This window comes from Vombatus ursinus, unplaced genomic scaffold, assembly GCF_900497805.2.
Source record: "Vombatus ursinus unplaced genomic scaffold, bare-nosed wombat genome assembly UNPS02008996.1, whole genome shotgun sequence".
NCBI classification, from domain to species: domain Eukaryota; kingdom Metazoa; phylum Chordata; class Mammalia; order Diprotodontia; family Vombatidae; genus Vombatus; species Vombatus ursinus.
The window spans coordinates 3,732,544-3,745,541 of NW_020948774.1; the positions used below are offsets into that span (position 1 = coordinate 3,732,544).

A 12,998-nucleotide genomic window follows, 5' to 3' on the forward strand; every position below is an offset into this window, starting at 1 on the left:
TAAATTTATTAAATTTAATAGAGTAGTAATAGCAATTGTTCAATAAGCCCTGATCCAGTGTGTCCCCCAATATCAATTAACCAATTGATAGCAATTAGCTTTTACAAAAGGGTGATTACTGAGAAGGTATAACAAGGCCCAAAATTAGAAAACATCATTCCAAACAAGGGGTACACTGACCCTCTGCATTCACGTGGTCTGTAAGAGGAATAGGTACAAAATGAAAAGCACAATAGAAGTGAGGCACACATGCAGGGAACACACAAAGCTGAGGGTTACCATGATACTCCTGACCCTGGGAGTTCTTTTCTCCCATTTTTAGCCCATACCAAGTTTGCTTTGTAGTAAAGGCGTTGGCAATCCCTCTGCATCCATGGAGGGTGTGGCATCAGCTTGTAGGTCAGTCTACTGATAGACAGGGTCTATCAGTTCTCAGCTGCTGCACTGGCTTCTCACTAACTTCGCCATTGCTACTGCCAGGCCTTTTCTGATGGCTTTGCTGGGTCTTCAGGTCTTACTGGTTGCCTAGGCACTCCCGTCTCAGAAAACTCATTCACCTAAGTTCAGGAAAGAATAAACACAAAAGAAATAGAAGCACCATCAGCAGGTGGGGAGAAGCTGCCAGTATTTCCTCAACTTTGCATCTCAAAACAGTCCTTCTCACTTGCAAGTCAACAGGGAAAAGAATGAGAGATCATCCTCTCAAGCCTCTTGTATACCCACTCGCTGTTAGAGAGATGTCCAAGGGCATGAGTGTTTGGACATTTCTCCCACTAACTCAGAAAAATGCTTGGATCGGTAGAATGATAAATTAAGAAAAAATGGTTTTCTGGCAAGTTTGTGTGCCCATGTTGCAGAGTACAGTATTAATCTTTTTTTCTTTGACAGTGTTAAATGATTAAAGTTAAAGCACACATCTTTCTCTTTACTGGGGGTAAACTATAAAAGTGGAAAGTGACATGTATTATGAATTATCACTTTTATGATTGTGCCTTACTATTTTCAGGGCATGTACTTTGTGAAAGGACTGTTAGTACTTCTTGGAGGGAATGATTTTGTCAATACAAAATGTATTAATAGAAATATTTCTGAATATTCAAGAGCTCCTCATTGGCAACAGGATAATCAATCAGCCAACAAGCATTTATTAAGTACTTTCCATGTGCCAGATAATGTGCTAATCACTGGAAATATAAGCAAAGTATACTGGAGCTAGCTTTACTGGCTTGAGAGACATGATTGTTAATTTCAGTACGAACATTTGCACCTCAGAAATAGGCACACGCTACAAATCAGGGCTTGATTAGTTGTTTGTCCTTAGTTCTTGAAGAGGACCAGTCACATCATAGGGGTGATGTCTTGATTTTCATGTGAATTAGACCTAAGTAAATTGTTTCGTTGATTATCTAAACTTAAGCAAGTGATGGAGAAAGTGTTAATAATGAAGATTAAACTTAAAAGTGCTTTTTGTGTACAATTTTTTTTTCAGATAGTTGGTTACTAAACACTTACCAGCACACCCCTAGATACAAGTATAAAGAAGGAAACAATCATGACTCAAAAGGAGCTGACAATGGGAGAGACAAGTACATATATAAAGATATATCACATAAATGTAAAGTGAATAAATATAGATACATACAAAATAGTTAAATACATAGTACTTTGGGAAGGAGGGCACTAGCTGTTGAGGGAAACAGGAAAGATTTCCTGCAGAAGATTATACTTAAAGAAAAATTTATAAGGTAGTAGTAAAGGAGAGATTGCATTCTAAGTATGTGGAATAGCCACGGCACAGACATGAGGACAGAAGATGGAGTATCTTATGTGAGAAAGGGAGAGAAGGCCAGTTTAGCTAGATCAAAGAATTTGGGGAAGGGGAGTAATATTCAATGAGGCTGAAAAAATAGGTTAGGGTCATCTTGAGAAGTGTTTTGAGAGCTACAAAGAGAACTTTATATTCTGTCTTATAGGCAACAGGAAGCCACTGGGGCAGGTAGGTAGCACAGTGGAGAGAGCACTGGCCCTTGGAGTCAGGAGGACCTGAGTTCAAATCCAGCCTCAGACATATAACACTCACTAGCTGTGTGACTCTGGGCGAGTCACTTAATCCCAATTGCCTCACCAAAAAAAAAAAAAAAAAAAAAGGAAGCCACTGGAGTGGGTTGAGGAGTCACATGGTCTGTGCTTGAGGAAAATTATTTTGCCAGCAATGTAGAATGGACTGGAGTGGGGGAGAGACACAAAGCAGGGAGAAGAATTAGGAGGCTATTGCCAATAATCTAGGTGGAAGGTGATGAGGGCCTGAACCAAGGTGGTAGTTGTGTGAGGGGCGAGAAAAGGTCAGATGAAAGACATATGGTGGGGGCAGCTAGGTGGCACAGTGGATAGAGCACCAGCCCTGGAGTCAGGAATGCTTGGGTTCAAATCCGGCCTCAGACACATGATACTTACTAGCTGTGTGACCCTAGGCAAGTCATTTAACCCCGACTGCCTCCCAAAAAAAGAAATATGGTGAAGGTAAAAACAGCAAGATTTAGATTAGATATGTGGGTTGAGGGAGAGTAAGGAATCCAGGACAATGCTAAAATGAACTTGCTTGACTAGAAAAACGGTAACTGAGAGAAATGGGGAAATTTGGCAAAGGGGAAATGTAGGTGGAAAGAAAATGTGTTCAGTTTTGGACATGTTGAGGTTGAGCACCTCTGGGATATCTAGTTTGAAATGTCCAATAAGCTGTGGTTAATGTGGGACAGGAGCTCAGAGAACTGCAGGGTCTGGATATATAGAGGATCCCAAGAGAGCCAACAGAGGGAGAAAAGAAGGGGGCCTACGGACAGAACTTTGGGGAAGGCCCCCAGTTAGGGGCATGATTTAGACGATAAGCCAGCAGAGGGGCCAGAGAAGGACCGGCCAAACAGGTGTGATGAGAACCAGAAGAGAGTAGTGTCAGGAAAATCTAGGGGAGAAAGAGTATCCAGGAGGAGAAGGTGGTCAATAGTATTAAATGCAGCAGATATGTCAAGACTATCAGATTTGGCAATTAAGAGATCATTAGTGACTTTTGAGAAAGTGAGGGATAAGATCAGAGGCAAGATTTCAAATATGAGTGACAGGAAGCAGATGCAGCAAGAGTAGACAGCTTTTTCTATGAGTTTGGCTAGAAGAAAGAGGAGGAAGGACAATGGCTTAAGGAGATGATAAGTGTATTGAAGATTTTTTGTTTTTAAGGATAAGGAGACTTGGGCATGTTCGAAGGCAATCAGGAAGGCACGATGAGATAGAGAAGCTGAAGAGAAAAGCAATGACTAAGAATGAAACCTGTTGTCATTCATCCCTGACTCCCCATGACCCCATTTGGGGTTTTCTTAGCAGATACTGCAGTGGTTTGCCATTCCTTTCTCCAGCTCATTTTACAGATGAGAAACTGAGACAAAAAGGGTTAGGTGATTTGCCCAGGGTCGCACAGCTATTAATTGTCTAAGCCAGACTTGAACTCAGGAAGAGGAAACATCCTGACGTTAGGGCTGACATTCTATCCACTGCACCACCTAAGAAACCTCCTGGACCGGATGAGAGAGAGTGGGACCAACAGCATATTTAAAGGAGTTAGTCTTGGCAAGGACAAAGGCCATTTCTTTGTCAGAGGATAGGAGAAGGAGGTAAAAGTTTTGGAAAGATGATGTCAAGGAGTTTTGAAATGAAAAGAATGGGAGAAGAGGGGGCTCATATTGAATGGTCTCAATTTTCTGTGTGGTAAAAGGCAAGGTTCTCAGCTGAGAGGCACTTGGGGAGATTTGGGGAAATGTGGGAGACTTGAGGAAGGAGGAAGGAAGAAGAGGTTGGGAATCAATTAGGGAAGAATAAAAGGAATACCCTGCTGCAATCAGGGCCCAAGAGAGGTGGGTAACATGCATCTGTAATGTGCTCAGTCAGCACAGTTGTGTGGCTTCCTTTGTATTCAGCAGCTTATGAGTAAGAGTGGAAAAGGTGGACAGACGTTAGGAGTAATCCACGGCTGAGGTTTGGCAAGAAATAAGTCATAATAGGAAGAACCAGCAAAGGCTTCCAGAGAAAAGGACAATGTCGAGTTGAAATAGCTAACTATTGGGTTAATATTGGAGAGTAGAGCTAATTAGGAGTATTACGGGAGGGGCTGTAGATCTTGATGAGGGTAAAAATTTACTTATGAATTCGGATCAACTAAATAGTCAACCATGATCCCAGAAAACTGTGATGAAGAACACTGCTCACTTCATGACAGAGAGATGATAGATTAATGTGCAGAATAGGAAATACATTTCTGGACATGACCAATGTGGAATTTTTTTTTTCTTGCTTGACTACACATATATGATACAAGGGTTGGGTTTAGTTTCCTTTCTTCCTCCTTCCTTTCTCCTTTTCTCTCTTTCCTCCTTTTTTTTCTAGTAAGGGAAGGTGAAAAGGAGAAAAAATGCTAGATAATTCAAAAAAATCATTTAAAAAGAGTAAGATTAGAAGAAATTAAATGATAGGAAGTTATGATCAGATGGAGGAATGTTACAGTTTCCATTTAGGGAAATGGAACACTTGGGGGTAACAGTGAGATCTAGTGTGTCTATCCCTACATATGGCCAAGGTGAAGCAAAGAATAGGTTGCGGGATGTCTAGGGAATTGGGAGGTCAGGGAATTTGAGGGAGCATCTTTATAAATACTAAAGTCCCCTAATATTAGAGGGAGAAGGTAGGTGGCGCAGTAAAGAGAGCACTGGGTCTGGAGTCAGAAAGGCTCATCTTCCTGAGTTCAAATTCAGCCTTAGATACTTACTGGCTGTGTGACCCTGGGCAAGTCACTTAACCCTATTTGCCTCAGTTTCCTCATCTGTAAAATGAACTGGAGAAGGAAATGAGAAATCACCCCAGTGTATTTGCCAAGAAAACCCTAAATGGAGTCACAAAGAGTTGGACACGACTGAACAACAACAACAATCCTATATTCTTCTACTTGTCAAAAACCAGACAAGTCGTAGTTACGGAAACCAACATGTTTCACTTGTTTAAACACAGAGAAATAATCAGATTGCTTTGAGCACTGCTCCAATTTCACTTGGCAAAGCTTTAGATGTTTATGCATTTAACGAGGGAATGGATTAAGCAATAATGTAAAAATGTCAAGGGGTCTATAACATTTTGTAGCTTTTATGTTTATGTTCTAAAACAGTGACATCTGTTTTATGTTCTAACACATTTTTCCTCATAAATGTCTTTGTGATTTCATAAAAACATACTTGTCATATTGGTTCTAATTATCAAGGCTGCTCTGAGATAGTCAGTCTGGGTTGCCTCCTTCATGTTTATCTATATGCATGTCATATTTTCCCTGGTAGATGACAAGCTCCGTGAGGGTAGGGGCTGCCTGTTATTTTTTTTTATCTTTGTATCCTCAGAGCTTGGCAGTCTTGCAAATAGTAGCACTTTTGCTGTTTGCTGAATAAGCACATGTTAGAAAAGACCTACCGCTTTTTGAATGATTGATCCAGTTAACATTATACTTCACACATAGTAGGTTTGAAACAGCTAATAACACTAGGATAAAATTTCCCTTCTCTCAGTCACAAACGGCAGCAGCAGCAATTTGATTCAAAATATCTTTTATTAGAAACACTGAATTTCAAGACAATTGATTACCATTATTCTAGAAATTAGCCTGAATTCCCTGAGCTCCACGGACTGGATAGCACCAAGCATCTGTTTAGAGCCATCTGTTTAAAGCCCAACAAACAGCTAGAAGAGCCACAACCACAGTGACCAGATTCCATGACTGTCATGATCTCTTTAAGACTAGACAGAAGTTGTCAAAAGGAATACCCATTCAACTTACACCTTTTAGCATATGTCATGGCTAACCTTCTAGCACCACCTCAGACTGAAGATTAAAACATGCAGTCTTAGAGTACTGCCTTCCCTGCTCATTGAAATCTGCTTAACTGTTTATGTCATGTCAGTAATATCTGTGCAGGGTAAGGTCTTTAGTTATACGTGGGCGATTCTTTACTCTCCAAGGCAAACAGTGTCAAAAAGTAAAACTCAGGGTCAGGGTAGTAAGCCATCACAAAGTAGAAAAACATCCACACAGAGAAGGGATGCTGAAAAATGCTACCCACTGCCACATAGAGAGATGACGGACTGTTTATGCAGAATGAGAGACACTTTGGACATGGCCAATGTGGGAATTCGCTTTGCTTAACTAAGCATTTTCATTACAAGGGCTTTCTTTTCCTTCTTTCTTCTTCAGTGAGGTAGAAGGGAAAGAAAATAAATGCTTTTTAATTGAAAAACATTAATTTAAAAAAGAAAGACATCTGAATCATCATCAAAAGGCTAAGCTGGCCTTCAAATCTAGAGTAACCTGCCTTATCACCCTAAGTAGAAACACAAACACCCAAGGTCAGGACATCTATTGAACCAGTTAGAGAAAGGATTTCTTTATGAGTTTTCTTCTCCCTCCAAAAAGGTAAAAGATTAAACAGACCTGTGTCCCTCTAGTTAGGACCAGCTGATGAGAAACTGTTCCCCCACCGACAAAGACACAGGGATGTCCAGGATCTGAAAAAAGCATAAAAAAACCAAGCTCGGAAACAAGGAATCTTTACATAGCAACTAAGAACAACAATACTCAATACTCTTTTTGCTTCAGACCCTTTCTGATAAAGACAGATAATTCGGGTCCATATATAAGGCTATTTAGAAGGTGGGATAAGAACCCAAACTTCCCAGTTACCACACTGCCTCAGTTTACTTATCAGTTCAAAAGGATACCACTTCTCCCTATAGGGGACTTAAAAAAAAAACAGACCTGTGATTTCAGAAGTATGGGGGTTCTTGGTGAGTAAATGCAGATTAGCACTTTTTCTGCCACTCTGTGGTCTCTGAGTAACCTAGGCCACCAAGAAGTTAAGTACCCAGGGTCACACAGCCAGTATGTGTCAGACATGGAATTTCTACCCAGGTCTTCCAGATTTTCAAGGTCAGCTTTCAAATCACTATGCTAATATGCCTCTCTCTAAGAATTTGTCATTGTTACTTATTTTTAAAGCAGTAAAATAAGATGCTAACCATTTCTAATGCTATACAGCATCAATGCCACTATCCTAGAGAGTCTAGGAGAAAGATTAGCAAGCAATTCACTAAAAATAGGCCTTGAGATATGAAGGCCATATTTCCTTCACTCCCCACCCTAGGGACTAAAGATGCAAGTTAAATGTTTGCCCAATGCACAATAATGACTACAGGATTTCTTGGTTGCCCATTTGATGAAGTTTTAAAGCTTTCACAGGCCTAGCTTAGCAAGAGTTTCTAAGGGTAGGTATCAAGGATAACAATTTTCAGCTCTCTTCATATTTATCCTCTCTCTTCACGTTCTGATGGAATTCTGAGAATATTTATAAGATTTTCTTCAACCCTCGGAAACCAACCCCTCCACAAGGACTCTTTTTACCATTACTACTTGGACTCTTAATTTTCTTGCCTTGTTATCAGCATCGTAGGAAAAGTTGAAGACTGGGACACCATTGGAGACAACCTGATGGGGGCTGCTGGGCACACCTAAGACAGTCACTTTTCTCAATTTCAGGCTGGTGCCCTCACTGGTCACTTGTACCAGGTCATTCAGAATGACATTCTGTTTCAAGCAAGAGGAAGATAAAAGCATTGATGTTAAGGGGAGATGGTTGTAACCAGGGACTTATGGAGTCAAAACTAAGATTCACCACTTCCTAGTGACAATGGGGAAATCACTTAGCCTCCTGGGGGCAGGGCATGATGCTTGCTTGGACCTCACCTGGCTGTTGTCGGGGAGATGGTTGGTAAAGTATAATCTCAATCAAGATGGTGGGGCAAATCTCCAAAATGTTCGACCACAAAGTCAAGTATCCCAGGTCTTTGATGCTTCCTCTTCTTCTTAGAAAAGGACAGGTCTATTGACAGTCCTTTAGAAATAGGTTCCATTTCCCTTTAGGGTAAACCTTCTCTATTAAACAAGAAGCCTAATTCCAGACACCTGGATGGGTACCCTCTTCTGATACATAATCACATAATACATAATCACACCTGGTCAATCAATTCCATAATCACATAATACACAATTCCAAAATCACATAATACATAATCACACCTGGTCAATCAATTCCATGTTCTAGATTTGAGACTAGCACCTCTCCCCCCAACTCCCAGCCTCTACTTCTGCAACTGCCTGATCTCAGCTGCAAGGACTCACTCACATTGTAAGCCACGAACATGATTTGGGTATAGTGACCCCATTCCAGTGTACCGAGGGTCTCCCCATCATCCCAGAACAGCTCCCCTTGGGCCATGCCACTTGGAGTTAAGGCCACAATCAAGGTCATCGGTTTATTGCGGGACTCTGTGGTGGTGAGGCCAGGATCCTAGTTACAGGAAACAGGAGAGGGACACTTCATGAGATGCCTGGGACTGCAATATACCAGGACCTAACAGGGGAAACCTAGAGGACATGCAAGACTGGGGATCCCAGTTCTACTTGACCCCAAAAAGCCTAACCAGGAGCAATGGGCAGAAGGATAGCAATCTAAGGACAACATTTCTAACAAGTATAGCTGCTGTCTCAAAGTAGAACTGGATGCCTTGGGAAGCAGTGGGTTCTACTTAACTATCTTCAGGGGAAGACTGGATTATTATAGAGAGAATTCTTGCCTCAGTTATGGGTTAGACTAGATGGCTTCTGAGGTCCTTTTCCATTCTGAGATACTGGCAGAGTTGGATATGCATAATGCCTGCCTGGCAAATCGTAGATACTTTAAAAATTATTGATTTTTTTTTTATTAAGTCTCAAGACTGCTCTCACCCCTGCCTCTAGGTCCTATCCATACTTCCCACAAAGCAGGCTGGGAAGACTTTATCAGGTCAGTATGTGTAGCTTCCAAGGACTCAAGTTCCTACTGATTCCTTCCTTCTCCCACCCCCACACCCCCAGAAAAATACAAAACTATACAGGTCCTCCTACAGGCTATCAGGCAAATGACTAACTGCCCTATGGTCTAGTCCTATCTTGGATTGGCCATGAAACCTTCCAACAGTGAAATCATCTTGAGATTATGGGAAAGATATGAGTCCCAACACCATCAGGGGATGAGGGAATAGGGGAAACACCATCAGCTGAACACAATTTCTAGTTCAATTTCTTGGGCAAGGTGGAAACGGAAAGGGATTTCATAGCAGTCCTGGTGGTAAAGAGATCAAACCACTTAGAACCCCTTTTGTACCTGCAGTGGAAGGATATATCCAGCCCGGAGGTGAACGTTGATCACTTCCAGTGGTGCAGGCAGGGTGAACCACTGCCCTTTGCTATGGATGACTGAGCCATGGAGAGGAGGAGACAAAGGAGACAGGTCATTAAGGGGCTCCATTGGTACCTGGGAAGACAGAGATTAAGTCAACAAGGGGCTTACACACTGACAAAGTCCCTACCTCTATCTGATTCTCTCCCTGCCTCTGAGGGGAAAGACAAAGTGCACAGAGTCTAAATCTAGAATGGGATGTGAGCACAATGCCTTCTACTGGAAGTATGTTTACCATAGTTTTCCAGGTCAAGACTTCAGTGATGGGGCACAAAGGAATAAGGTCTTTCCTGAAGTAGAGGAAAATGCTAATAACTCATCCTTTCAGGGACTCCACTGTCCATCTTCCTGAGTTGTGAGTGAGGCTAGGGAGACTCTCTGAAATGCCCATAGGAACTATACAAGTTTTAAAGGTAACAGACTCACCTCCAAAAGTGGGTACCAGGTGCCTGAGGGAAAGTAGCCATTCACTTCGATCTTCCCACCTTCAAGTACTGGGGTAATGAGGAGAGCTTCCCCCCACAGGAACTGTCGGTCCAGTGTCCAGGTGTTTTGGTCCAAGGGAAATCTATAAAAACAACAGGTCTAATTGGTGTACTGGGGAAGAGAAGTACTGCAGGAGCCAGGGAAGCTATGGGCTTTGCTCACTAGGTAGCACATGATACCCATATTTTACAAATGAGGAAACTTGGTCTCAAACAGGGGCAGGGTAGGGGAGACAGTCTACAATGGGGATCCTTGGGAATGAATCAGTTCTTCCCTTGAACAACTCGGGCACCCTATCTTGTTTTTATTATAAAATTATTATTACTGTGTACAAAGGAGTAGGCTTCGCATTAGAAAATATGAGTTAAAATTTTAGTTTAAACAGTAATTAACTAGTGGTATGACTTGGAGCAAATAATTTCATCTGTCTGGAACTTGGTTTCCTCATTTGTAAAATGAGGTATATGGACCACATGAGCTTTAATCGCTCTTTCAGATCTAACATTCTATTAATCTGCCACAATAATTAATAACATTTATATGACCTTTGTGTATCTTTTAGCTTTTTTTAGTGAAATGCTTGCTAATCTTTCTCCTAGACTCTCTAGGATAGTTGCATTGATGCTGTATAGCATTAGAAATGGTCAGGCATTTCTCCTAACAGTTGTCCACAGGTGTCTGGCTTGTTAGTGGCAGGTTGGAACATAATTTCCTGACTCCTAGTCTAAGGTTTTTTCTACAAAACCATACCAGGTTTAAGAGTAAATCAATTTGAGGTAAGTCAGCTTAAACTCTCCTGTAAAGGAAAACCAAGGCATTGAAAGAAGGAGATTGCAGAAATAGGATTTCACAAATTTGGGGGGCTGAGACAAAGTGACAGCATGGTATTTTGCTGACTGGAAGGAGAGGTGAGGAGGTAGACCCAGGGTCCAGAGGATAATAACTCTCGTAGGCCAAGGGAAGCTTTGGGGCACTGAGGCTATGTCCAAAGTAGGAGGAAAGGGGGAAATGCTTACAGGTATGGCAGTGGTAGGGTGTCACAGGCTACATTTTTAAATCTTATATCTAGCTAAGTACAAAAAAACCCCCAAAATAATGAAAATGAGGAAACTGAAGGCTTATATGAACTGATGCAGAAAAGAAAAAATATATGTGACTCTAAAAATATAAACAAAAACAATAATCAAATGTTAACTGTACCATACCAATTGCCATGAGCAATTTAGTCTTTAAGATAACACAGTTGCCTCCACTTGATGGAGGTAGAAGGACAGCAGGTGCACTGGTGTATGCAGTGTCAGACACAGTTGCTTTGTCAGGTGGGCTTTTAAAAATCTTTTTCTTTGTTACAAAGAAGGGTTTGATGCAGGGGAGTTATGCTGGGGAATGAAAGTAATGAGAAAAAAAAGGGGGACAGCTAGGTGGGGCAGTGGCTAGAGCGCCAGTCCTAGAGTCAGGAGGACCTGAGTTCAAATCCAGTCTCAGACACTTGACACTTTACTAGCTGTATGACCCTGGGCAAGGCACTTAACCCCACTGCCTGCCAAAAAAACAAAAAACAAAACCAAACCAAAAAACCAAAAGGCATCAATCAGTACATAAAAGGTGGGCAAGATAACATGTTTCTAGGAGGTGACCTAAATTCTTAGAACTGGAGTAAGGGAATTGGAGAAGTCCTTGCTTTCTGTAGCTCTGCTTTCCTGTTTCACTGATTCTGCCTAATGTTTCTAAATTACATCTCGCACTCATTCAATGGCTTGTCAGTGATACCACTCATGTTTGAACACAGCCACCTACAGCAGCTGCTTGCTATGCTGTGATGCCGAGTTGGAAAATGCCCATCAACCCTACTAGACATAGGAAGGAACCTAAAATGAGACAAGAGGGCTCCAGAATGCAGGACTGCCTTGAAACCAGGGTCACACACAATCTATTCCCTCCCCCGCTCAAGAATACTTACTCCAAAAATAGGGGCCGAGCCACAGTCTCTCCACGAGAATGAGCTTTGTAGAACAGGGTATAGAGATAGGGCAGGAGCACGTAGCGCAAGGTAAAGGCTCTCCTCATAGCCTGCTGAGCCTCTTCACTGAACACATATGGCTCCTGGGGCTGTAAAGGAGGAAGCAGTAAGAGGCAGGCACTACCCTCCCGACCCGTCTCTCAGTCTGTCCCAGAGCTCTTCTCCAATGGAGGGGAAATGCATCAGGGTGAGGTCACAGACCAAGCAGAGACAAGTTACTTAAACAGCCTGAGGAGTCCCTGGAGGCAGGAAGAGCTGGTGGTCAAGTTACATTTACTTACTTGTCATATTGTACAATTAACTCGGCACCCACCCACATTCCTCCAGCTTCTCCAAGCTGAATATCACCAGCAGAGAATCCTCCTTTCAGAGCTAGAGTAGGCTGCCAGATGCTATTGCTCAGTCACACTCTCCCACTATAGATGGGAAGCTAGAGTCATGTATGTCTAGCCAAGTAGGGGGACCTTCTTTCCAAACCCCAAAGTCTTTTGGATTCTCCAGACTATACTTTCAGGCCTCAGGCAGATATGGAGGGAGTAAAGCATAGGAAAGCCTTTCAGCACAGGCCATACTCTCCTTTTATTGTTCAGCTGCTTTTTCAGTCATATCTGACTCTCCATGATCCTCTTTGGGCTTTTCTTGGCAAAGGTATTAGAGTGGTGCACCATTTCCTTCTCCAGTTTATTTTACAGATAAGGAACTGAAGCAAACAGGGTTAAGTGACGTGCCCAAGGTCACACAGCCAGTAAGTGTCTGAGGCCAGATTTGAACTCAGGAAGATGAGTCTTCCTGACTTCTGGTCCAGCACTCTATCCACTGTGCCACCTAGACGCCCTTATCCTCCTTACCTGGTTATATTTGTTATTGTGGTTCCGCATGAAGGGATAAAAGGCCCCCAGTTGGGTCCATCGCACACACAGTTCTTCTGAAGTATTGCCCGAGAAGCCACAGATGTCTGCTCCCACCAAAGGTACCCCATACAAATTAAAGAGTAGCACCTCTTTAGGGAATGAGAAAAAAAAATCTAAGATAGGGTGCCAGAGTTGTTCAAGGAAGAACTGACTTATTTCCAAGGATCCCCATCATAGACTGCCTCCCCCATCCTACCCCCAGACATGGTAGGCACCTAATGAATG

At 42.2% G+C, this 12,998-nt stretch overlaps 1 protein-coding gene across 1 annotated transcript in view; it reads right to left on the reverse strand.

The window, feature by feature from the left end:
- Positions 1-12,998, reverse strand: part of GAA (glucosidase alpha, acid) — a 38,306-nt gene that overhangs the window by 25 nt on the left and 25,283 nt on the right. Inside the window, exons 14-21 of the mRNA XM_027850153.1 lie at positions 12,711-12,862; positions 11,803-11,951; positions 9,783-9,924; positions 9,282-9,431; positions 8,262-8,426; positions 7,511-7,663; positions 6,515-6,588; positions 1-557 (exon numbers count right to left, since the gene is read on the reverse strand). The exon at positions 1-557 is cut by the window's left edge and continues 25 nt beyond it. Coding sequence (XP_027705954.1) covers positions 6,529-6,588; positions 7,511-7,663; positions 8,262-8,426; positions 9,282-9,431; positions 9,783-9,924; positions 11,803-11,951; positions 12,711-12,862 — 971 coding nt within the window. The 3' untranslated portion in view covers positions 1-557; positions 6,515-6,528. The remainder of the gene's footprint in view (positions 558-6,514; positions 6,589-7,510; positions 7,664-8,261; positions 8,427-9,281; positions 9,432-9,782; positions 9,925-11,802; positions 11,952-12,710; positions 12,863-12,998) is intronic.